The sequence below is a fragment of the Bufo gargarizans genome, chromosome 3 (assembly GCF_014858855.1).
Source record: "Bufo gargarizans isolate SCDJY-AF-19 chromosome 3, ASM1485885v1, whole genome shotgun sequence".
In the NCBI taxonomy this organism is placed as follows: Eukaryota; Metazoa; Chordata; class Amphibia; order Anura; family Bufonidae; genus Bufo; species Bufo gargarizans.
Window position 1 is genome coordinate 276,665,584 of NC_058082.1, and position 24,580 is coordinate 276,690,163.

At 45.7% G+C, this 24,580-nt stretch overlaps 1 protein-coding gene across 5 annotated transcripts in view; it reads left to right on the forward strand.

Annotated features, from left to right (window-relative positions):
* The window catches only part of LOC122931852 (multidrug and toxin extrusion protein 2-like), a 129,083-nt gene that overhangs the window by 63,860 nt on the left and 40,643 nt on the right, over window positions 1-24,580 (forward strand). For all 5 annotated transcript variants that reach the window (XM_044285903.1, XM_044285907.1, XM_044285906.1 and 2 more), the window contains exons 4-7: window positions 6,333-6,481; window positions 20,003-20,045; window positions 22,804-22,848; window positions 24,000-24,097. In XM_044285903.1, the coding sequence (XP_044141838.1) occupies window positions 6,333-6,481; window positions 20,003-20,045; window positions 22,804-22,848; window positions 24,000-24,097 (335 nt within the window). The remainder of the gene's footprint in view (window positions 1-6,332; window positions 6,482-20,002; window positions 20,046-22,803; window positions 22,849-23,999; window positions 24,098-24,580) is intronic.

Genomic DNA, 24,580 nt, shown 5'->3' on the forward strand with positions numbered 1-24,580 from the left:
TTAAATTATCAATAAATAATACTTGTACCCAAATAAGAGTGTGCCTGCTTATCTCATATTCATTTTTAATTGTAAAGTTGTTATATTTGCCTAGTTAGGAACATAGAAAGAACAAAAAAATAACTGACAACCCCTTTAAGTTTTACACAATAATATAATTTTTGAAACGAAAACAAAAAATCCTGCAGGATCCCGCACGTGCCACAGTTAGCGCTGACCGCGGCTGTGCGAGGGTAATGCGCCAGCATCTGTGTTTTCACCCATGCCGACACATATAGCAGGGGTCTGGCTAACAGTGACTGCCGGACCCCTGCCGCTGATCGGGCGGGCGCGGCTCCTGCACCTGCCCGATCAGCCAGCCATACATGTACGGCGCTGGTGCTTAAGTCACGTCCACCAGCGCCGTACATGTACGGCGCGCGTCCTTAAGGGGTTAATGTCATAGTTATAGAAAGTATTCTGGTGCTAATGTTACGCTTATTTTGTAAATTTGAGATTCTTGGCAAATACATTTTGCAAAAAATTATTTGGGCCAGTCTTCCGGCGACAAGACAAATCTCTATAAGACGGGAACCTTACACTAAATACTACCTGTTATGTGCCATACTGGCCACCATAAAATTCAGGGAATGCAGGTTCCACTACATTCTGGGACAACTCTGCCTTTTACCATTTTTGTTGGTACAAAATGTATTTGCCAAGAATTTCAAATTTTCAAAATAAGTGTAACGTTACTAGAATATTTTCTATAACTATGGCATTATTGTACGTAATTTGTGTTTGCAGAGTGCTGTTGCATTGTTTTCTTTATTTATTTATTTTCTGAGTGTTTGTAAAGCAAATATTTTGGTGCTGGGGGACATGGCCAACTACCAACATGGTGAGACGTGTCTAGCTACAGCCCACCAGTTTTTGCATATCCTTTTATTTTGCTTAACCCCTTAAGGACTCAGCCCTATTTCACCTTAAGGACTTGGCCATTTTTTGCAAATCTGACCAGTGTCCCTTTAAGTGCTGATAACTTTAAAACACTTTGACTTATCCAGGCCATTCTGAGATTGTTTTTTTCGTCACATATTGTACTTCATGACACTGGTAAAATGAAGTCAAATGTTTTTTTTATTTTGCATAAAAAAATACCTACCGTATTTTTCGCCGTATAAGACGCACTTTTTCTTCCCCCAAAATGGGGGAGAAATGCCCCTGCGTCTTATACGGCGAATGCAGTCAGTTTTACATCGCTGGATGCGATGTAAAGCGAGCGGGGACTCGGGGAGGGACTGGGAGGAGGAGCTGGGGCCGGCAATAGCGGCGGGGCGGTGCAGTCACTGTACTAAAGGCCCGCCCCGCCGCTCCGGTGTACTAATAAAATGTCATATTCAATTAATGGTTACTAGATATGCCCCTTTATGCCTAATGGTACCTTAAATCCTAAGCGCATCCGTACAATGCAGGCCGGGCGGGCGGCAGCGTAACTCCCTGATGTCACGTGCCTGCGCCGCCTACTTTATGAATGAAGCAGGCGGCGCAGGCAAGTGACGTCAGTGAGTGACGCGCCGCGCCGGCTGCCCGGCCTGCCGGCATTGTACTAAAGCGCTTAGGATTTAAGGTACTTTTAGGAATAAAGAGGCATATTTAATAACTATTAACTGAATAAGACATATTATATTAGTATACTGGAGCGGCGGGGGATCTGTGGATGGCACAGTTATGGGCTGGGAGGGTCTGTGGATGACACATGTATAACAGTGCCATCCACAGATCCCCCCCCTGTAACAGTGCCAGCCACAGATCCCCCCATAACAGTGTCTGTCATCCACAGTTCCCTCATAACAGTGTCCGTCATCCACAGTTCCCCCCATAACAGTGTCCGTCATCTACAGATCCCCCCCATAACAGTGTCCGTCATCTACAGATCCCCCCATAACAGTGTCCGTCATCCACAGATCCCCTCATAACAGTGTCCGTCATCCACAGATCCCCCCATAACAGTGTCCGTCATCCACAGATCCCCCCATAACAGTGTCCGTCATCCACAGATCCCCCCATAACAGTGTCCGTCATCCACAGATCCCCCCATAACAGTGTCCGTCATCCACAGATCCCCCCATAACAGTGTCCGTCATCCACAGATCCCCCCATAACAGTGTCCGTCATCCACAGATCCCCCCATAACAGTGTCCGTCATCCACAGATCCCCAGTAATAGTGCCATCCACAGACCACCTAGTTCCAAACCCACAGCACACCTTTTGGTTAAAAATTTTTTTTTTCTTATTTTCCTCCCCAAAAACCTAGGTGCGTCTTATACGCCGGTGCGTCTTATACGGCGAAAAATACGGTAATTTACAAAAAATTTGGAAAAATTTAAAAATTTCAAAGTTTCAGTTTCTCTACTTCTGTAATACATAGTAATACCCCCAAAAATTGTGATGACTTTACATTCCCCATATGTCTACTTCAGGTTGGAATTTTTTGGGGATGTTACAAGGTTTAGAACTTTAGAAGCAAATATTGAAATTTTTCAGAAATTTACAAAAACCCAATTTTTAGGGACCACTACAGCTCTGAAGTCACTTTGCGAGGCTTACATAATAGAAACCACCCAAAAATGACCCCATTCTATAGACTACACCCCTCAAGGTATTCAAAACTGATTTTACAAACTTTGTTAACCCTTTAGGTGTTGCACAAGAGTTATTGGCAAATGGGGATGAAATTTGAGAATTTCATTTTTTTGCCAAATTTTCCATTTTAACCCATTTTTTCCACTAACAAAGCAAGGGTTAACAGCCAAACAAGACTGTATCTTTATTGCCCTGACTCTGCCGTTTACAGAAACACCCCATATGTGGCCGTAAACTACTGTACGGCCACACAGCGGGGCGTAGAGTGAAAGGTACGCCGTATGGTTTGTGGAAGCCAGATTTTGCTGGACTGGTTTTTTGACACCATGTCCCATTTGAAGCCCCCTGATGCACCCCTAGAGTAGAAACTCCCTAAAAGTGACCCCATCTAAGAAACTATACCCCTCAAGGTATTCAAAACTGATTTTAAAAACTTTGTTAACCCTTTAGGTGTTGCACAAGATATAATGGAAAATAGAGATACAATTTCAAAATTTCACTTTTTTGGCAGATTTTCCATTTTAATATCTTTTTTCAAGTAACAAAGCAAGGGTTAACAGCCAAACAAAACTCATTATTTATGGCCCTAATTCTGTAGTTTACAGAAACACCCCATATGTGGTCGTAAACTGCTGTACGGGCACACGGCAGGGGGCGCAGAAGGAAAGGAATGCCATACGGTTTTTGGAAGGCAGATTTTGCTGGACTGTTTTTTTTTTTTTACACCATCTCCCATTTGAAGCCCCCCTGATGCACCCCTAAAGTAGAAACTCCAAAAAAGTGACCCCATTTTAGAAACTACGGGATAGGGTGGCAGTTTTCTTGGTACTAGTTTAGGGTACATATGATTTTTGGTTGCTCTATATTACACTTTTTGTGCGGCAAGGTAACAAGAAATAGCTTTTTTGGCACCGTTTTTTTTTTTTGTTATTTACAACAATTATCTGAAAGGTTAGATCATGTGGTAATTTTATAGAGCAGGTTGTCACGGACGCGGCGATACCTAATATGTATACTTTTTTTTATTTATGTAAGTTTTACACAATGATTTCATTTTTAAAACAAAAAAGTTTTAGTGTCTCCATAGTCTAAGAGCCATAGTTTTTTCAGTTTTAGGGTGATTATCTTATGTAGGGTCTCATTTTTTGCGGGATGAGATGGCTGTTTTATTGGCACTATTTTGGGGTGCATATGACTTTTTGATCGCTTGCTATTGCACTTTTTGTGACGTAAGATGACAAAAAATTGCTTTTTTTAAACCGTTTTTATTTTAATTTTTTTACGGTGGTCACCTGAGGGGTTAACTCATGTGATATTTTTATAGAGCCGGTCGATACGGACACGGCGATACCTAATATGTATACTTTTTTTTATTTATGTAAGTTTTACACAATGATTTAATTTTTGAAACCAAAAAAATGATGTTTTAGTGTTTCCATAGTCTAAGAGCCATAGTTTTTTCAGTTTTTGGGCGATAATCTTGGGTAGGGTCTCATTTTTTGCGGGATGAGATGCCGGTTTGATTGGCACTATTTTGGCGTACATGCGACTTTTTTGATCACTTTTATTACCTTTTTTGGGAAGTAAGGTGGGCAAAATTTAAATTTTCTCCTAGTGTTTTTTTTTTTTGTTTTTTTTTTATGGCGTTCACCGTGCGGGGAAAGTAACATGACCGTTTTATAGATCAGGTCGTTACGGACGCGGCGATACCAAACATGTGTAGGGAATTTTTTTTTTTTTTCATTTTTAATTAGTGATAAATGTGTTTTTTGATTTTCACTTTTTTTCACTTTTTCTTACTTTTTTTTTGACCCAGACCCACTTGGTTCTTGAAGATCCAGTGGGTCTGGTGTCTGCATAATACAGTACAGAACCTATATAGGTTTCTGTACTGTATTTTACTTACACTGAACAGATCTATGCTTTCAGCATAGATCTGTTCAGCACCATGGACAGCAGGACGCCTGAGAAGGCGTCCTGTTGCCACGGGAACCTTCCCCGTCTGCCACAACTTCGCAGACGGGGAAGGGTAAGGACTGGGGCTGTCTGGGGACTCTCTCCCGATGGGAGAGGGAGGGAGCCGCATCTTACTGTTAACTCTTTCCATACAGCGGTCCGTACGGACCGCTGTATGGAAAGGGTTAAACGGCTGACATCCAAGGGTTAAACGGTATACCCACTAGAAGCCAACGATTATTCGGCGGGAGGCGGGCGGGGGATCGCGATCCCGCCTGCCGCCCACACCGCCCGCAACACCCCCCCTGCACCTCCCACCAGGCTAAAATCATGCAGGGGTGCAGGGGGGGTGATAACTATAGATTTGTGCCACACTAAAGTTTCTGATCGCCGCGGTCAGGGACCGCGGCGATCAGAAATAGCAACATACCGCAGGTCTGAATTGACCTGCGGTTTGCTGCGATCGCCGATACGGGGGGTCATATGACCCCCCCAGGCGTTGTGACAGGATGCCGGCTGAATGATTTCAGCCGGCATCCTGTGCGGATTAACCCCTAGGGCGCCACAATCTCAATTTAAACTCATGACGTACCGATACGTCATGGGTCCTTAAGGACTCGGGATCCATGCCGTACCGGTACGTCATGGGTCCCTAAGGGGTTAAAGGGGTTGTCCCATGAATAATATTGTACAGTTTACAAACCAGCACCTGGATCTTAATACTTTCGTAATAGCAAGTAATTAAAAATTTGGCATAGCCACTGAGTTATTCAATAAAATGTATGTGTAAAGCACCACCTGCTGTTTTTTTTTATTCTTATTACTTTGACCTGCTCACTGAGAAGGCTGCACATGCTCAGTTTCATCCCTCATCTGCCTCCTGAGCTGTGATGGGAAGAACATAGACACACCCCCTTAACTGCAGCAGAAAAGACACCCCCCCCTTCTTGAGCTGTCAACTTGATATAAATCCAGCAGAGCAATGAATGGGGAGATGTCTGGATCCATGTGAGGTGCAGGGCTGGTTCTAGCTTTGATAGCAAGAGATTTTCATGTACTATATGATGTCTGATTTTCATTTTTTACGTTAGTCATGGGATAACCCCTTTAAGACATCTCTGCCATAACACAAATGGTTGTGGTCATTTTAAAGTTGTTGTTCAAGAATTTCATATTGATGGCCTATCCTCAGGATAGGTCTTTAATATCAGATCAACGAGGGTCTGAGGATAGGCCATCAGAAGGTGTGGAGGGGAAAAAAAAGACTAAAATTTACCTAGTCCTGAATGGTTTTCCAGGAGTTTTCCAGGAACATAACTATTCCTACCTTCTACACTACCCTTATCTATATAAGCAGCATATATAACCAGTTTTTATTGCACTTTCTGCTCTTTGCACTTCTGATTAGATGCAAATTGTATCTCGTTACTCTGTATTTATAAATGTGTAATGACAATAAAGTTGAATCAAATCAAGAATATTTACTTTTTTATCTAATGCACGCATTCTGCCTTTGAAGATTCATACTTAGCTGCTCTGGTCCTCCACGCTGGCTCCCACTTATCCATGTTCCGGTCCCTAGCTTGTTTACAACCAGCATGGCATGGTCACATCATCTGCTGCAGCCAATGGCTGGCTACAGCAGTGATGTGGCCACATGGAGCCAGCATAGAGAACCGGAGCATGAAAATATTTCATTCTTTCCATCCTTCAACATCATTGTAGCTTTTACTTTCTGTTAACTTTATAGAGCTACGGAGGAAAAAACATGAAGCGCGTGGGGACAGTATTACAGAGAGGGATTCTGATCCTGATGTTGTGTTGCTTCCCATGCTGGGCCATATTCATCAACACTGAACAAGTGCTGCTCTTGTGTAGACAGGACCCAGATGTTGCCAGGTGAGCATTGTTCTAATATCGCATTGTATACTATTGTATAAACCTTACAGTGGGTCTCACAGTGGCCTGTTGCTTTAAATGCAGAGGGCCATTTGGATATTTGTAACATCGTTCGGGGGTCATACAAAATTCTCAACTTAAAAATTTGACTGCTATATTTGGTCAAACATATAAGTGACTTAGGGCCCTTTCACACTTGCGTTGTCCGGATCCGGCGTGTACTCCACTTGCCGGAGGTACACGCCGGACCTGGAAAAACGCAAGTGTACGGAAAGCATTTGAAGACGGATCCGTCTTCAAAATGCTTTCAGTGTTACTATGGCAGCCGGGACGCTATTAAAGTCCTGGTTGCCATAGTAGGAGCGGGGGAGCGGCATACTTACAGTCCGTGCGTCTCCCGGGGCGCTCCAGAATGACGTCAGAGCGCCCCAGGCGCATGGATGACGTGTACATGCGATCACGTCATCCATGCGCCTGGGGCGCCCTGACGTCACTCTGGAGCGCCCCGGGAGCCGCACGGACTGTAAGTATGCTGCTCCCCCGCTCCCTCTACACTTTACCATGGCTGCCAGGACTTTAGCGTCCCGGCAGCCATGGTAACCATTCAGAAAAAGCTAAACGTCGTATCCGGCAATGCGCCGAAACGACGTTTAGCTTAAGGCCGGATCCGGATCAATGCCTTTCAATGGGCATTCATTCCGGATCCGGCCTTGCGGCAAGTGTTCAGGATTTTTGGCCGGAGCAAAAAGTACTGCATGCTGCGGTATTTTCTCCGGCCAAAAAACGTTCCGTTCCGGAACGGAAGACATCCTGATGCATCCTGAACGGATTTCTCTCCATTCAGAATGCATTAGGATAATCCTGATCAGGATTCTTCCGGCATAGAGCCCCGACGACGGAACTCTATGCCGGAACCGGCCAACGCAAGTGTGAAAGGGCCCTTAGAGGTAAGTTACACAAATTGCACTTCAAGTTAAAAAAAAAATCTACAGCACTGTATTTTTGCAGCACAAAATGGCGCCTGCACTATATATATCACATATAGTACAGGTGCCATTTTTACCACATCTAGCAGTCTAATTTTTAAGTTGAGAATGTTATATATTTAGTTCTTTATTTGGCATTAATGGCAGCCAAGCTAAACCCAGGGGGTCCAGAGAGGGGTTCACCCAGCATTCACTTTCCCTGCCTTTGTCCCTTTCTCAGCCTCAGATCTGCCCCCACCTCCATCAGCCTCCTATCAGACCCCCGAGCCTACATCCGCCTCAGATCAGACCCTAACTAGCCTGAGATAAGACCCCCAGCCTCAGGTCACACCCCCCAGCCTCAGATCAGACCCCCATCAAACCCTCCCCACCCTCCATTAGTTTCAGATCAGACCTCAGATCAGACATTTAAAAAAAATAAACTTGCCTCTCCAGTTCCGGACAGCGCTGCCACTTGGCAGATTCACTCACCCTCCCTGGTCGTCTTCTTGCCGCGCTGTACTGTGACCTGACAACGTACAGCATTTGGTCATAGTGCGCATCTACATGCACTACGTCATGACACTGTAGTGGGGCTGGAAGAAGAAAGGTGAGTACAGCCAGTGCTGTTCTCATTTTCCTGTCATTAGCATTTTCACAGGGAGGGGGGGGGGGGTCCACATGAAATGGTTGTATGCGGCCCGCGGGCCGGAGGTTACCCACTCCTTCCGTATCCAAAGAATAGGAGATAACTGTTAGATCAGTGCTGGTCCAACCACTGGGACCACCATCTATCACTAGAATGGGAGCCTGTACTTTGCGTGGCCCTCTGAAATCCATAGAGCAGCAGGTCAGCATGCACACTGCCTCTCCATTCATTTCTATGGGACTACTGGAGATTGGTGTTATTTTCATTTGTTTGATTAGTTACAATATATTGTAATGTTACGAAACAACACAAATGTTTGCTGGTGTTTTTGCTGCTTTGTGGAACAGTATGTATAAATAGCTTCATAATAAATAAAAAAAAGTGCTGTAGTTACATTGCCATTTTTGCAATCTGCAAACCATGGATCCGCAAGATACGGATACCGGTTATGTGCGTACTGCCCATTCTGCAGGCCTTATTGTATAAATCCCTATTTTTGTCACCAAAATAGACAAGAATAGGACATGGTCTATAATTTCAGGAATGGCCTCACGGATGCAGGCAACACACAGATTACATCCGTGTGCTGTCTGCATTTATTGCATCCCCGTAGAAATTAAGGGGTCCGTGTGTGATCCGTAAAAAATGCTGTCATTTGCATGAGGCTTTACTTTTTATCAGCTGTAGACGTTGAAACATTTAGCAACACCAGGAAACGAACGAAAAATGCTGACCTGGTTAAATAATATTTTGTATTAAAAGGGTTTGCTAGGACTTTACTACTGATGAGCTATCTTCAGGATAGGTCATCAGTAGGCTTGAGCAAATCGAGCTTCACATCAATTTGTTAAAAAAACTTTGTAATGATGTTTCGATACAGCATAAAAATGTATGGGCTCCATGTAGCAAAACTTTGTCTTGGCCGAAGTTGCGTGAGACTTCAGTGAATGACTTCGGTATTCCTATCTGCGTATTTAAAAACATTTTCAAATAGGAATTCGAAGTTGGCTTTCGTACCAAGGTACCAGCCAGTACCAAACCTGACTTAGGATTCCTATTTTAAAATATTTTTTATTAGGCAGATGGAAATACCAAAGTCATTCACCGAAGTCTCGTGCAACTTCGGGCTTCACAAAGTTTGGCATTTTAATGCTGTACGGAAACAGAATTACAAAACAAAGTTTCTCGCCCATTTTCCTTGGGGGACACAGAAGACCTTAGGTATAGCTCAGCTCCCTAGGAGGGATGACACTAAGTTAAAACTGTTAAGCCCCTCCTCCAACAGCTATACCCTCAGCCTGGAGAGAGAGACTGCCAGTTTTTTGCTTAGTGTCCAAGGAGGCAAGACACTCCCTCCTCTGCAGGGCTGTTTTCTCTTTGTTTTAGTTTTTGATTTTTACTTTTTCTTTTTCTTCCAGACCATCAGGGACAACAGAGACGCACTAGACCTCTCCGTTTCTCCCGAGGTTGAGCTGCGCCAGTGCCGATTACCCGCACTGCTGCCTCCCCCACAGAAGGCAAGGTAGACCAGGGCAGCCTAGCTCCCCTGCATCCCACCAGCGCAAGGGTCGCCCGCACGCCAAGTCCCTCCTCCAGCGTCCTGCCACTACGGTGCCAGTAGCTGAAGGGGCGACCCTGCTGGAACGGACCGAGGGTGAAGACGGCTGATGGTGAGAGAGCGGCTTCTCCAGCCCTACGTCCCCACCACCACCACCACCACCTCGGTCTCCTGCGTGCCTGGCCCCCATACTGGTGCCTCTGGACCCTTCCCATGCTGGACCTAGACTGGCCCCTGGGGTGCCACAGGGTGGCAATATGCTTCCTCTCCTCCCCTCCTGGCCTCCATAGGACGCCGCTGGCTGCAATAGGTTCAGCCTAATTGCATTCCTTCTCCTACCGGAGTCCCTTCTATCGTCGGCCACCCGGTCTTACCTGTGCGCTGCTAAGGGCCTGGGGCCCGCTCCTGACGGCAGTGGCGTTGCAATTTTGGCCCAGGCTTCGCGACATGCTGGGCCGGCGCTCCTTCCCGGGCCCCTGACTCTTCGGCCCGCGGGGTGGGCACCTGAAATGCCGCCTCCAGGGGATCGCAGCGCCGGATACGGCGCTTGCCAGGTGCATGCGGCCCTTTCTATAGGCAGAATTCGTCACCCACTCCAGTTATGGTGCCTGCCATGTGCTTGACCCTCCTTTCTAGGCGGAATACTGCACTCTCCCTGGCTGCGGGCTGGCCTTGTGCACCCCCTTCCATAGGCGGAACGCGGCGCTCTCACTGGATTCGCTGCCGGCCATGTGAGTAACCCCCTTCTATAGGCGGAACGCTGCACTCTCACTGGATTCGCTGCTGGCCATGTGCATGAACCCCTTCCAATAGGCGGAATACTGCACTCTCACCGGATCAGTGCTGGCCATGTGCACGTCCCCCTTCCATAGGTGGAACACTGCACTCTCACTGGATTCGCTGCCGGCCATAGGCATGACTCCCTTCCGTAGGCGGAATTCTACTCTCTCACTGGATTCGCTGCCGGCCATGTGCTTGACCCCCTTCCATAGGCGGTATGCTGCACTCTCATTGGATTCGCTGCCGGCCTTGGGCATGCCTCCTTACCTCAGGCGGCATACATACTCTCACTGATTGGGGTTGTTCTCTCGCCGGTAGGTTGCTGGCCATGTGCATGACCCCCTTCCATGGCGGGGTGCTTGCACTCTCATTGGATCCGCTGCCGGCCATATGCATGACACCCCTTCCGTGGGCGGTGTATCGCACTCTCACTGTATTCGCTGCCGGCCATGGGCATTCCTCGTTTCCTCAGGCGACATACATACACTCTCACTGACTGTGTTTGTTCTCTCGCCAGTACGTTGCTGGCCATGTGCATGACCCCCATCCATGGCGGGGTGCTCGCAGTCTCCCTGGATGCGATGCTGGCCATGTGCATGACCCCCCCCCCCTTTCTGGGCGGCATATTGCACTCACTGGCATGGCCCTCTAACATGGGTGGAATGCTTGCACTCCCATTGGATACGGTGCTGGCCTTGTGCATGACCACCCCTCATTCCATGGGCGGAATTTTGCACGTTCACGAGATTCACACCTGTCCTTGTATATGCGGTGCTGGACTGGTACACGTCCCCCTCCATTGGCGGAGTGGTTGCACTCTCATGTAATTCGGTGTTGGGTGGATTATTGCACAATCACTTAATGCTAGGATAACCCTGTGCATGCCCCCCTTTCACTAGGTGGACCTTCCTGCGTTCCTGCTGGATACTGTGCGGCCATGTGCATGGCCCCCTTCTGGGCGGAATATGGTATGTCCTACTTTTCCGAAGTAGGTACTGGCCTTGGCATCCCCCCCTTTTTGGGGCGGGCCTTTGCACTCTTGCCGACTGCAGTGTTTGCCAGGTACATTTCCCCCCTTTCTGGGCGGACTGCTTGCGTTCCAAGCATGCCGTACTAGTCTTGTGCATAATTCCCTTTCAGGTTGCACTTTGCACTTCCGTAGATACTGTGGGACTCTCTGGCTAGCCCCCTTCGCTGAGTGACTATTTTTGCAGTGAGCGGACGTTCTTGTGCGCTGTTTGGGCCGTGTATGCCTTCTCCTCCCGTAGGTGGGTTGCCTTCTCACTGCTTACGGGGCTGCGCGTACGTATGCCTCACTTCCTCCTGCGACATACTTTTTTCTCTTGGGATACGATGCTTGTCGCAAGCCTTGCACTCTTCTCTGAAGAGATCATTGTGTCCACCTGTATAAACCTAAGTTGTTGTCAAACAAACAATAAAATTAATATATACTTTATATATAAATAGAAGGGCTCTACTTGCTTTCTACTGCACCGAGCTGGGTGGTACTCATTCTCTGGTTTGGATTGAATATTGTGGTCCCGTTGTGACGGCATCCACCATGTTCGTTGGCCCTTACACCTGGGGAGTGTTTGTGGTTCCTAGATGCGTACCCATTCGTCCTCCCGCGACATTGCTTCCCTGCGCAAGTGGTCACTGGGTCGAGAGTGCTGTCTGCAGTGCCACTAGACTTCTACATTGGCTCTGGCGGGACTACTGTTCCCTCGCCTACTACCATTTCCTCCTCTTCGGATGCAGTGTGGTATGAGTCCTTTCTATTGGTGCCCTCTGCGCTTCAGGCTGATCTGCTACCAGGTTCGGGCTGCTCTTCTCGGGTAGGTCACCCAACTTCTCTTGGGTGCTCGATTATCCAGGTCCGGGGGACCTCCACTTTGGGTTCTTCAGGGTATTCGCCTTCTGCGAGGCGGTGAGCAGGGCGTCTCACAGAGTAGCAGGGATTCTGCTTTTGAGCTGCCATATGGCTTCCTTGATGCCCACTCCTCCTTTCGGTTCGAGGGTGTTATGCCGGCCTCTGTTTCGACTGCTTTTCCTCGCCGGCTCTGTTTTGGCTCCCGCTTGGGGCATATCACCCCGATGTGGCTTCTGCCCCATCCAGGCTTCAGAGGCTGTTTCTTCACTGCCTCCCCCCCTCCCTCGGGGGAGAGCATGGTTGTTCACTTGGATGGTTCCGGTGTTCCTTGTGGTCTTGTACCATCTCCCTCGTTCTCACTGGCAGTACTAGCTGTGTCAGACGCCGGCTGTTGGTTCGGCACGTGCATCCATCCTGCCGTACCCCACACAAGCCATTAGACCTTCAGGCCAAACAGTACCTGGGTCATTTTGGACTACCAAGTCCCTTTCAGTCTGCGCCACTCAATACCCAAACCCCCCCCCCCCCCCCCCTGCATCTGCTATAACCATACAGATGGACTGAGAGTGGGGGTTCACATCCTACCTTACACCCCTGTCCCCTGATGATTTAAGGGGTTTTTAATAGGTAGTGACCTTTGGGACTCAGAGTATTCCCCACACAAGCCTGGGATCCAGAGCTTGTCTCCATTGTTACCCCAATATTAATAGCCTTACCCGGGTTTAAAGCCACATAGGGCCACCTCCCTGTTCTGACAGGGTTATCTAGGGTCTTCTATTCCAGGGCAAAGTTCCGGACGGGGCCACCCCTTGCGGGGATAGGACCCCGTGTTAGGAGGCACTATAGGGCTTTCTAGGCCAAGTAGGGCAGTACCAGGGACAGACTCCTCCCTGTGGCCCTCCTGTACAAAGTGACCACCAACTGGAGGACGCATCCACACGTGAGAACACTTTCTCCGGGGTTTCGGACCTGTAGACCAACCCTTATACAGGTCCTTCTAAAAAAATTAGCATATTGTGATAAAGTTCATTATTTTCTGTAATGTACTGATAAACATTAGACTTTCATATATTTTAGATTCATTACACACCAACTGAAGTAGTTCAAGCCTTTTATTGTTTTAATATTGATGATTTTGGCATACAGCTCATGAAAACCCAAATTTCCTATCTCAAAAAATTAGCATATTTCATCCGACCAATAAAAGAAAAGTGTTTTTAATACAAAAAAAGTCAACCTTCAAATAATTATGTTCAGTTATGCACTCAATACTTGGTCGGGAATCCTTTTGCAGAAATGACTGCTTCAATGCGGCGTGGCATGGAGGCAATCAGCCTGTGGCACTGCTGAGGGGTTATGGAGGCCCAGGATGCTTCGATAGCGGCCTTAAGCTCATCCAGAGTGTTGGGTCTTGCGTCTCTCAACTTTCTCTTCCCAATATCCCACAGATTCTCTATGGGGTTCAGGTGAGGAGAGTTGGCAGGCCAATTGAACACAGTAATACCATGGTCCGTAAACCATTTACCAGTGGTTTTGGCACTGTGAGCAGGTGCCAGGTCGTGCTGAAAAATGAAATCTTCATCTCCATAAAGCTTTTCAGCAGATGGAAGCATGAAGTGCTCCAAAATCTCCTGATAGCTAGCTGCATTGACCCTGCCCTTGATAAAACACAGTGGACCAACACCAGCAGTTGACATGGCACCCCAGACCATCACTGACTGTGGGTACTTGACACTGGACTTCAGGCATTTTGGCATTTCCCTCTCCCCAGTCTTCCTCCAGACTCTGGCACCTTGATTTCCGAATGACATGCAACAGTCCAGTGCTGCTTCTCTGTAGCCCAGGTCAGGCGCTTCTGCTGCTGTTTCTGGTTCAAAAGTGGCTTGACCTGGGGAATGCGTCACCTGTAGCCCATTTCCTGCACACGCCTGTACACGGTGGCTCTGGATGTTTCTACTCCAGACTCAGTCCACTGCTTCCGCAGGTCCCCCAAGGTCTGGAATCGGTCCTTCTCCACAATCTTCCTCAGGGTCCGGTCACCTCTTCTCGTTGTGCAGCGTTTTCTGCCACACTTTTTCCTTCCCACAGACTTCCCACTGAGGTGCCTTGATAAAGCACTCTGGGAACAGCCTATTCGTTCAGAAATTTCTTTCTGTGTCTTACCCTCTTGCTTGAGGGTGTCAATGATGGCCTTCTGGACAGCAGTCAGGTCGGCAGTCTTACCCATGATTGCGGTTTTGAGTAATGAACCAGGCTGGGAGTTTTTAAAAGCCTCAGGAATCTTTTGCAGGTGTTTAGAGTTAATTAGTTGATTCAGATGATTAGGTTAATAGCTCGTTTAGAGAACCTTTTCATGATATGCTAATTTTTTGAGATAGGAATTTTGGGTTTTCATGAGCTGTATGCCAAAATCATCAATATTAAAACAATAAAAGGCTTGAACTACTTCAGTTGGTGTGTAATGAATCTAAAATATATGAAAGTCTAATGTTTATCAGTACATTACAGAAAATAATGAACTTTATCACAATATGCAAATTTTTTGAGAAGGACCTGTATGTGCCGCATGGCATGTTTGTAGACCACGGCACACCTGCTACGGTCTCTTGTTTTGTTAAACGTCTATTGGTCACATAGTCCACCTCCGGTTACATTCTGAGACGTGAACGGGTATCTGACCATCAGGCGACCTGTTACTTCAGGTCCTCTGTTGTTTTGTGTTCTGTTTGTCTGGTAGGGGTTCTCCTCCCACCACTGGGACTTTTAATAACCCTAATAAAAGTTAGGTTTTAAAACGTTACTACCCCTTTCCTTTTCACTCAGTACTAGCTGTGTGCCTATTTACCGGGTCTACCGCGTTCTGTCCTCCCGCTGGGTGCAGATTGCGTTTTCCATTCCGGGCATGGTCCTGCTGTGGACTTACCTTCTCGGTAACTTGAAAAGGGACTACCCTTCGGTCAAGATTGTCCTTAGATCTCCTACACCGGGACTGTAGAACACCTTCCTGTGGTGGCTATGTCGACATGGACTTTAACCTGTTTTGTCCTGGCATCTGTTGGATGCTGGGCGGACCTTTTTCAGTTCCTTCCGTCTGTCCTTCTGCTCCCCCACTCCGGGTGGATACAGGACGACGTTGCTCGGGGGCTGACGGGACCAGTTTTGCCGACCCTTCTGCCTGTGTTACTGGTCTGCGCCTGATCACATAGGGTTTTCTCCCGCTTGCCAGGCGATTCCAGCAGGCACGCTAGTGTTCGCTCCCGGCCGTGCTTCGTCCAGGATCTGTTGTCGGACTTAGGGTTCTTACCTGGGGTTCGGTGGGAAGCGGGGCTTTCCCCCACTCTGCCTTTCTCTCCCTATGGTTCTGTCTTTCTCCAGTCCGGCCTGGACCTGGGACTGGGACTCTGTTACTTGAAGTGTCAAGTGTCGGCGCTGTCCTTCCTCTTACAGAGTTCAAGACCTTCTTCCACGGAGTGGCCCTTTGGTTCCTCTGTACCGTTCCGGTACCGCCCTGGGAACTACATACTGAGCTCTTGGCGCTCCAATCTTTCCCTTGGAGCCGTTACAGAAGTTCTCCCTACTCCTTCTGTCCTGTACAGTTGTGTTTCTGTTGCCATCGGGTGTCTGCATGGCGGCCCCTTCTTGTTCCGAGCCTTCTGTCCTTTTCCAGGACAGGGCTGTTTCTCCATCCCGTCCTTTCCTTCCTTATGAAGGTGGTATCTGCCTTCATCTCAATGAGGCTATCGTCCTCCCCTTCTCATCTCCGGGAATGGACACTTCACCTATTGGACGTTGTTTGTGCCTTGCAGTTTTACTTGGAGATCTCCGACTCTTGTCGGAGTTCGGTCTCTTGTGTTTCCAGGAGGTCCGCACAACGGTTTGACGGCCCCCAGGGTGGCTTCCCTCCGCTTCATCAGAATGGCTATTACTGAGGTTACCGCACCGAGGACAGGGATCTGCCTTTGGTGTCACCGTTCATTTCACCAGAGCGGTCGGTGCCTCCTGGGCCGGAGGCATTGGGCTTCGGCCATGCAATTGTGCAAGGCGGCGACCGGTCTTTCTTGCACGCCTTACCAAGTTCTACAGGGTGCATACTTGGGCTTCGGCGGATGCTGCCTTAGGCCGCCTGGGTTTGCAGGCGGCGGTTCCTTGATGCCTTCGGGTGCTTTGCCTTGGAGTTGTGGTCCCTCCCCTCTTGGACTGCTCTCGAATGTCCCAAGGTCTTCTGTGTTCCCCAAGGAAAATGGGCAAGAAAACGAGATTTTTGTATAACTTACCAGTAAAATCTTTTTCTCGCTCTTCCTTGGGGGGACACAGCACCCACCCATTCATTGTTTTATTCTACACGGTTTCCGGATTTGGTTTACCCCGTTGGGTAGTTGGCTTGTTGGTTCCACTTGTTAGACATTGCCTTTTCTCACTACTTAGACACGCAACTGGCAGTCTCTCTCTCCAGGCTGAGGGTATAGCTGCTAGAGGAGGGGCTTAACAGTTTTCACTTAGTGTCACACCTCCTAGGGAGCTGAGCTATACCCAAGGTCTTCTGTGTCCCCCAAGGAAGAGCGAGAAACAGATTTTACTGGTAAGTTATACAAAAATCTCGTTTTTTTTTATCTGAAGCTCAATTCGCTGAAGCCTAGTCATCAGTATCTGATTGGTGGGGATATGACACCGATGACCCCCGGAGATCAGCTGTTTGAGAAGCCATTGGCACTCTGTGTCGTTGCCTTCTCAGACAGCTGATCAGCAGGGGTCCCCAGTGTCAGACCCCCACCAATCAGATATTGGTGCCCTGTCCAGAGGATAGGTCATCAGTAGTATAGTATCAGAAAACCCATTTAACTCTTCATTAATTCTGTAACTTTAAAATCGGTGTCATTAAAGGGTCAGTGAGTTTTCATAAAACCTTTGTCCTAGAGAAAACCTTTGTCCTGCAGCAAGGAGAGTAAACACAATCAAATCCTTTGGTATGACATTAAGATTTTTATGAAAACACAATGACCCTCATTGACCCTATGTATGAGAGGTTGTCCATATTTTTTCAAATACCCCACTCTCCCAGCGGGACCTGTCAAAGAAGCATATTTACCTGAGGCCCGACACTCTGTTTCAGCTCCATGGATCACTGTGTTTATTGCGCCTTGATCCCTGCCTATAAGCTTTCAGCAGGGACAGGGTCATGTGCACTGCTGCAGCCAATGAGGCACGTCACTGCCGAAACCAGGTAAGGATGCTTCCCTTGACATGTCACGATGAGTGGGGAAGGAGAGGATTTAAAAAAACTTTTATGGGCTTGTACAGGCCAATGATATTGATGACCTATCCTTAGGATAGGTCATCGGTACTGCTTTTTTCATGCTGAAAAAAGACACTTGGATTCTGCAGTGAGGTTTTTATTTTTATTTTTTTAAGCATGCTTCTCAAAATCAGTCATGTGAACTGGCCGTATAATCAGATTTAAAAAATGAATGAAGCCAGCAGAGGAGGCAATATGGAGAATCACAATACATAAGTCTTGTATTAACTTTATCCATAGAAACATAGAAACATAGAATGTGTCGGCAGATAAGAACCATTTGGCCCATCTAGTCTGCCCAATATATCTGAATCCTATGAATAGCCCCGGCCCTATCTTATATGAAGGATGGCCTTATGCCTATCCCATGCATGCTTAAACTCCTTCACTGTATTTGCAGCTACCACTTCTGCAGGAAGGCTATTCCATGCATCCACTACCCTCTCAGTAAAGTAATACTTCCTTATATTACTTTTAAACCTTTGCCCCTCTAATTTAAAACTGTGTCCTCTTGTGGTAGTTTTTCTTCTTTTAAATATGCTCTCCTCCTTTACCGAGTTGATTCCCTTTATGTATTTAAAAGTTTCTATCATATCCCCTCGGTCTCTTCTTTCTTCCAAGCTATACATATTAAGGTCTTTTAACCTTTCCTGGTAAGTTTTATCCTGCAATCCATGTACTAGTTTAGTAGCTCTTCTCTGAACTCTCTCTAGAGTATCTATATCCTTCTGGAGATATGGCCTCCAGTACTGCGCACAATACTCCAAGTGAGGTCTCACCAGTGTTCTGTACAGCGGCATAAGCACTTCACTCTTTCTACTGCTTATACCTCTCCCTATACATCCAAGCATTCTGCTTGCATTTCGTGCTGCTTTATTACATTGTCTTCCCACCTTTAAGTCTTCTGAAATAATTACTCCTAAATCCCTTTCCTCAGATACTGAGGTCAGGACTGTGTCAAATATTCTATATTCTGCCCTTGGGTTTTTACGCCCCAGGTGCATTATCTTGCACTTATCCACATTAAATTTCAGTTGCCAGAGTTCTGACCATTCCTCTAGTTTTCCTAAGTCCTTTTCCATTTGGCGTTTCCCTCCAGGAACATCAACCCTGTTACATATCTTTGTGTCATCAGCAAAAAGACAAACCTTACCATCGAGGCCTTTTGCAATATCACTTATGAAGATATTAAACAAAATTGGTCCCAGTACAGATCCCTGTGGAACCCCACTGGTAACATGACCTTGTTTTGAATGTTCTCCATTGACTACAACCCTCTGTTGCCTGTCCCTCAGCCACTGCCTAATCCACTCAACAATATGGGAGTCCATGCTCAATGACTGCAGTTTATTGATAAGTCTTCTATGTGGGACAGTGTCAAAAGCCTTACTAAAATCTAGATATGCAATGTCTACTGCACCTCCACCGTCTATTATTTTAGTCACCCAGTCAAAAAAATCTATAAGATTTGTTTGACATGATCTCCCTGAAGTAAACCCATGCTGTTTTTCATCTTGCAATCCATGGGATTTTAGATGTTCCACAATCCTATCCTTTAATAGGGTTTCCATTAATTTGCCTACTATTGATGTCAGACTCACTGGTCTATAGTTGCTCGATTCCTCCCTACTACCTTTCTTGTGAATGGGCACGACATTTGCCAATTTCCAATCTTCCGGGATGACTCCTGTTACTAATGATTGGTTAAATAAATCTGTTAACGGTTTTGCCAGCTCACCACTAAGCTCTTTTAATAATTTTGGGTGTATCTCATCAGGCCCCTGTGACTTATTTGTCTTCACTTTAGACAGCAAACTTAGAACATCTTCCTCTGTAAAGACACATGCATCAAACGATTTATTAGTCATCCTTTCTAGTGGAGGTCCTTCTCCTTTTTCTTTTGTAAAAACTGAACAGAAGTATTCATTAAGGCAGTCGGCTAGCCCTTTATTCTCTTCTACATACCTTCCGTCCTTTGTTTTTAATTTAGTTATTCCTTGTTTTAATTTCCTTTTTTCATTTATATATCTGAAGAATGTCTTATCCCCTTTTTTCATAGACTGAGCTAGTTTTATCCACATGATAAATGTAGCTGTTCAGGTAAACCTTCCTACAAAGTGATCGGTAGGGGTTCCGGTAGTCAGACCCCCGCCCATCTGATGTTGATCTTGAGGATAGGTCCTCAATATCTGCAGCCCGGACAAACCATTTAAGGAAAAATTCCTTTCCTTGCATAAATGGATGACACAATAAAAGTTAATTTTTACAAGATAATGTCACACAGATTAATCATCTCATCTTTCACAAGATTGCATGAGTGACCTTCGTTTACACTTTGACTTTGATCTAAGTTCATTAATAAATACCTAGGTTTGTAAATGCCAGGTGTTTTTTTCTATTTCCTAGGTTGACACAGACCTATGTGATGATATTTGTTCCTGCTCTCCCTGTAAGTTCTCCCTTTTTGCTTTCTTTTAATACATTAGTGAAACAAGGAAATGGGCAAAGCAGTGATTCGCATTGTAAACAGTCACACACAAAACTTTGGTTTTCCAGTTTGTTGAACAAATTATTTAAAGGGAGTGTCACCAGGAAATTCACTGCTAATTCCGTTATAGGTTCCGTTATAACAGAGTGATAACTGAATTCTAGGACGGAATGCAAAATGGAAGTCTTTAAGAGGCGTTCCGTTTTGCCCTGTCCTAATACATGTCTGTAGGGGGACATAACTGTTCCCTTTGTTTCCGTTATACATGACGGAAAAAATTGTCCTATCGACAGGACAATTTTTTTCTGTCATGTGTAACGGAAACAAACTGAACCGTTATGTGCCCCCGTAGACATATATTAGGACGGAGCAAAACGGAACGCTTAAGACTTCTATTTTGCATTCCGTCCTAGAATTCCGTTATAACGGAACCTATAACTGAATTCAATAATGCTAATGTAAACCCGCCCTAAACCAGGCACAATGCCTTGTGGGGCTAGCTCAGCTGAATGCAATTATACTTTTCACTTCGGAATCCGCTGCTTCATTATGGAGGAAAATTATTTTGAATCCATATGCTAATGAACAGTTAAGTGCACTGAGGGCGGTTCCAAGCCACTCTCTGCATCCTTGTTCCTCCTAATTCCTCTGTCAGACCCTTCCTCTCCTCCTAGATACGATCCGCTTCCTGCATCATCACCTTGGCTGGCCCTGTCAGTTAAGAAGGAGAGGCTGACAGAAGAATCAGGGAGAGTGAGGGTGCACAGAGTGGCTTGGGCCTGCCCTCGGTGCACCAAACTTCTCATTTGCATATAGATTAAAAAGTACTTTCTCCAGAATGAAGCAACGGATCAGTGAGCGAAAGGTATTACAGGCAGCTGAGCTAGCCCTACAAAGCATTGTCTGGTTTATCCCTTTAAGGCCTCATGCACACGAATGTATTTTCATTCTGTGTAGTTTCACTCCATGTGCATTCGACTTCCGTATGTCCGTATTTCCGCTCTGCAAAAAAAAATAGAACATGTCCTATTATTGTCCGCATTACGGACAAGGATTAGGACTGTTATAGGGGCCAGCTGTTCCATTCCGCAAAATACGGAATGCAAACGAATGTCATCCGTATTTTTAGCGGACTGCAAAATACATATGGTCGTGTGCCTGAGGCCTAACTCTCCATTCGCATGGATGCAAAAAGTATATTTCTTCACCTTACAATTCAAACCTTACAATTCAAGTTTCAAAAAAGTGCAGGCACCAAATAATTGTTTTTCCACTGATGTTGTTGGATTAAAATTTTTCCACAGGTACAAATACTTGTGTTTTCTGTGTAAATTATAAGCCAGGTTATCAGCCTTGTATACTTCTCCTTATTTCTGTTATTTTATTCTAATTTTGATTACATATTGGGGTTTATTTATCAAAGATTGGCATCAGACCGGGTCTTGCTGGTGGATGCCCCTAAATTTAATAAAGAGGCGTGATCCTCGCATTCTGCATTTTATGGAACGTCCGGCCCATAATAGAACAGTCCTATCCTATGTTTTGGGGGGACAAGGTGACAAAAAATGGCAAATCGCGCGTTTTTTTAATGTTAAGGCGTTCACCGCATAGGAAATATTTTTTTAAATTTTAATAGTTTAGACTTTTTCGGGCGTGGCCATATGTAATATGTTTATTTTTTGTTTGTAAATTTTATATGTAAAACTGGAAAAGGGGACGATTTAAACTTTTAATATTTTGGTGTTTTTTTGTGTTTTTTTTTTACTATTAGCCCCCTTAGGGGCTAGAGCCCTTGTCCTATTCACCCTAATAGAGTTCTATTAGGGTGAATAGGACTTCACACTTTCCCTGCTCCCCTGTGCATAGTACACTCATCAGCAGGGAGCTTACCATGGCAGCCAGGGCTTCAGTAGCGTCCTGACTGCCATGGTAACCAATCAGAGCCCCGCGATTACACTGCTGGGGCTCCGATTGGAACTGCCACTGCCACCAATGGAGGGGAGGGGACCCTGTGGCCACTTCCACCAATGAATATAACAATTGGGGTGCACTGCGCCACCAATGAATGTAATTAACACATTAATTCAAGTATAGGAGGCAGCGGTATCACAGACTTGGCACCCGGCCTTAATAACAGGGCATGCAATCCGCCAAACCGCAGCAATTAACCCCTCAGGTGTGGCACCTGAGGGGTTAATTGCTGAGGTTCGTGGGATCGCTGTGCCCTGTTATTGAGGCCGGGTGCCGGGGCTGTGATACCCCTCCTCCTCCCTGCTATCTCCCCATTGGTGGCAGCGGCAGCCACGTCACAGTGGGGAGGGAGGGACTCCCTCCTTCTCCACTGTGCTAGTGAAGAGAACATGGCACGCGCTGAGAGCTGCGCATGCCATATTCTCTAACTGATACTATGCTGCGCTGCTGTACAGCCTAGTATCAGTAAATAGTAAGACCCAGTATCGTATCCATACTTCGATACCTAATCCAGTCCCTGAAACAGGTGTAAAAGTTAATGAATTTGCCTGGGGCAGCGGGCCTGGGCCCGCCACTCCCCGGTGCCAAGGACAGAGTAAAATTTTGTTGCATTAAAAGGTCACGAAACGGGGTCTTGCAACTTTTTTTTTTTACACCAAAAACCCTCTTAATAAATAACCCCCATTGTTTTGTGAATCAGTGTATGTTGATTTTACTGCTATGTTTTGTTTCTTATTTTCCATTACAGGCAGTGTTCCTTTATCAGCTACAGACACGATACTTGACAAACCAGGTACATCTTGTGATATTTGAACTCTTTAACTAAATTAGAGATATTTTGTACAGTTGTTTTCCTTAGTTTCTCATCATATTGCATGTTTCTATTAAAGGAGTTTTCCAGGGACAAATAAAAATAAAAATGGACAATGTTAAAATTAAAATTAAAATAAAAACTGTTCCCCCACTGATCTCCTGCCATCACTGTCCCAATGCTGCTCTGGGCCCCACTGCTCTCCACTATATGCCTGGCTCAACACAGCCAGAAACTGAAAGAAAGTCCCACATGGCCGATCACTGATTGAGGTGCGCCACCACTAAGGGTAGTGATTGGCTGTGTGTCCCTTTCTTGCCATTTTTACCCAAGACAGGAAGCAGCATGGGAAATGCAGTGGCATTGATCAGTGGAGGTGCAGTAACACTTTTTTTTTTTTTTCTTTGTCTTACCCTTTGAGCCCACATGAGCCAGTTTGAGCACTGTATGGCTGAAATGTCCCTGAATTCGTAGGGGTACCATCATATTTCTGCTGCTTCTGACTCGTAAAGAAAAAAAACAAGAATATTTATATGATAAAATTCACAATAATTTAAATAAAGATATATATATATATATATATATATATATATATATGATATAAAACAAAGATTATATTTAGAGATGAACGAATTTCATATTTTGAAATTCGAGTTCAGGTTGTGGTATAATCTGAATTGCGTTATGTATTCCATTACCACGGACCATAAGGCAATTCCATGACTGAATGCATAACGGAATGCCTTTAGAGGCATTCTGTCATAATAGAAGTCTATGGCCCGCATAATGGATCCGTCCGGTTTCCGTTATGCAGGAGAGGACTCCAGCATAACGGAAACCAGATGGACCTGTTATTGAGGCCATCGACTTCTATTATGACTAAATGAATAACGGAATGCCTCTAAAGGCATTCCTTTATGCATTCTGTCATGGAATTACGTTATGGAATCCATAACGCAATTCAGATTCTACCACAACCTGAACTCGAATTTCAAAATATGAAATTTGCTCATCCATAATTATACTCCATATCTGTAGCATATTGCAGTTTGTACCGTATCCGAACTTTTACACAGATTTTACTATCTTTTCATTATTTTGAAGTTTATAATAATTTTTTTGTTTCCACCCAGGGTATAATATGGCCTCAAGTTATTACAGGTCTTGCTGTAAACCTCATTAATGTAGCAGTGAATGCCATCTTTATGTATGGCCTGAATCTGGGCGTGGTGTGAGTCTTTTTACATATCATAGTTATTCGTGCAGTGTCCTTATCTGTCCTTAATATATACTTCAGAAAGTTAATTATTCTGTTTATGTAAGCTTTACTGTGTGTACTGAATACATGAATTTTACACAGGGAAAAAAATGTGTCCTATAAGGGTGCATGTGGTGTAGTATAATGTAACTAGTCCCATCACTGTGGCAGCATTGTGAAAATACATGCGCACAACTGTAGTAGTATTTTAAAGCGACCAACCACCCTGCCCCTCACGGTATAACTGGGAGTGAGCACAGTACTTACCTGCTGCCCTCCTTGTCATATTTTTAGCTGCAGATCCCATCCGGGATGGCAGCACTACTTCTCAGACTACCAGCATTTGATAGTCCAAGACACTTCCTGCTGCTTTGGACTGCTCATGTGAGCAGGGCTGGACAATCAGGAAGTGTCTTGGGCTACTGATCCACAGTGTGCATCAGGTAGTCTGAGAAG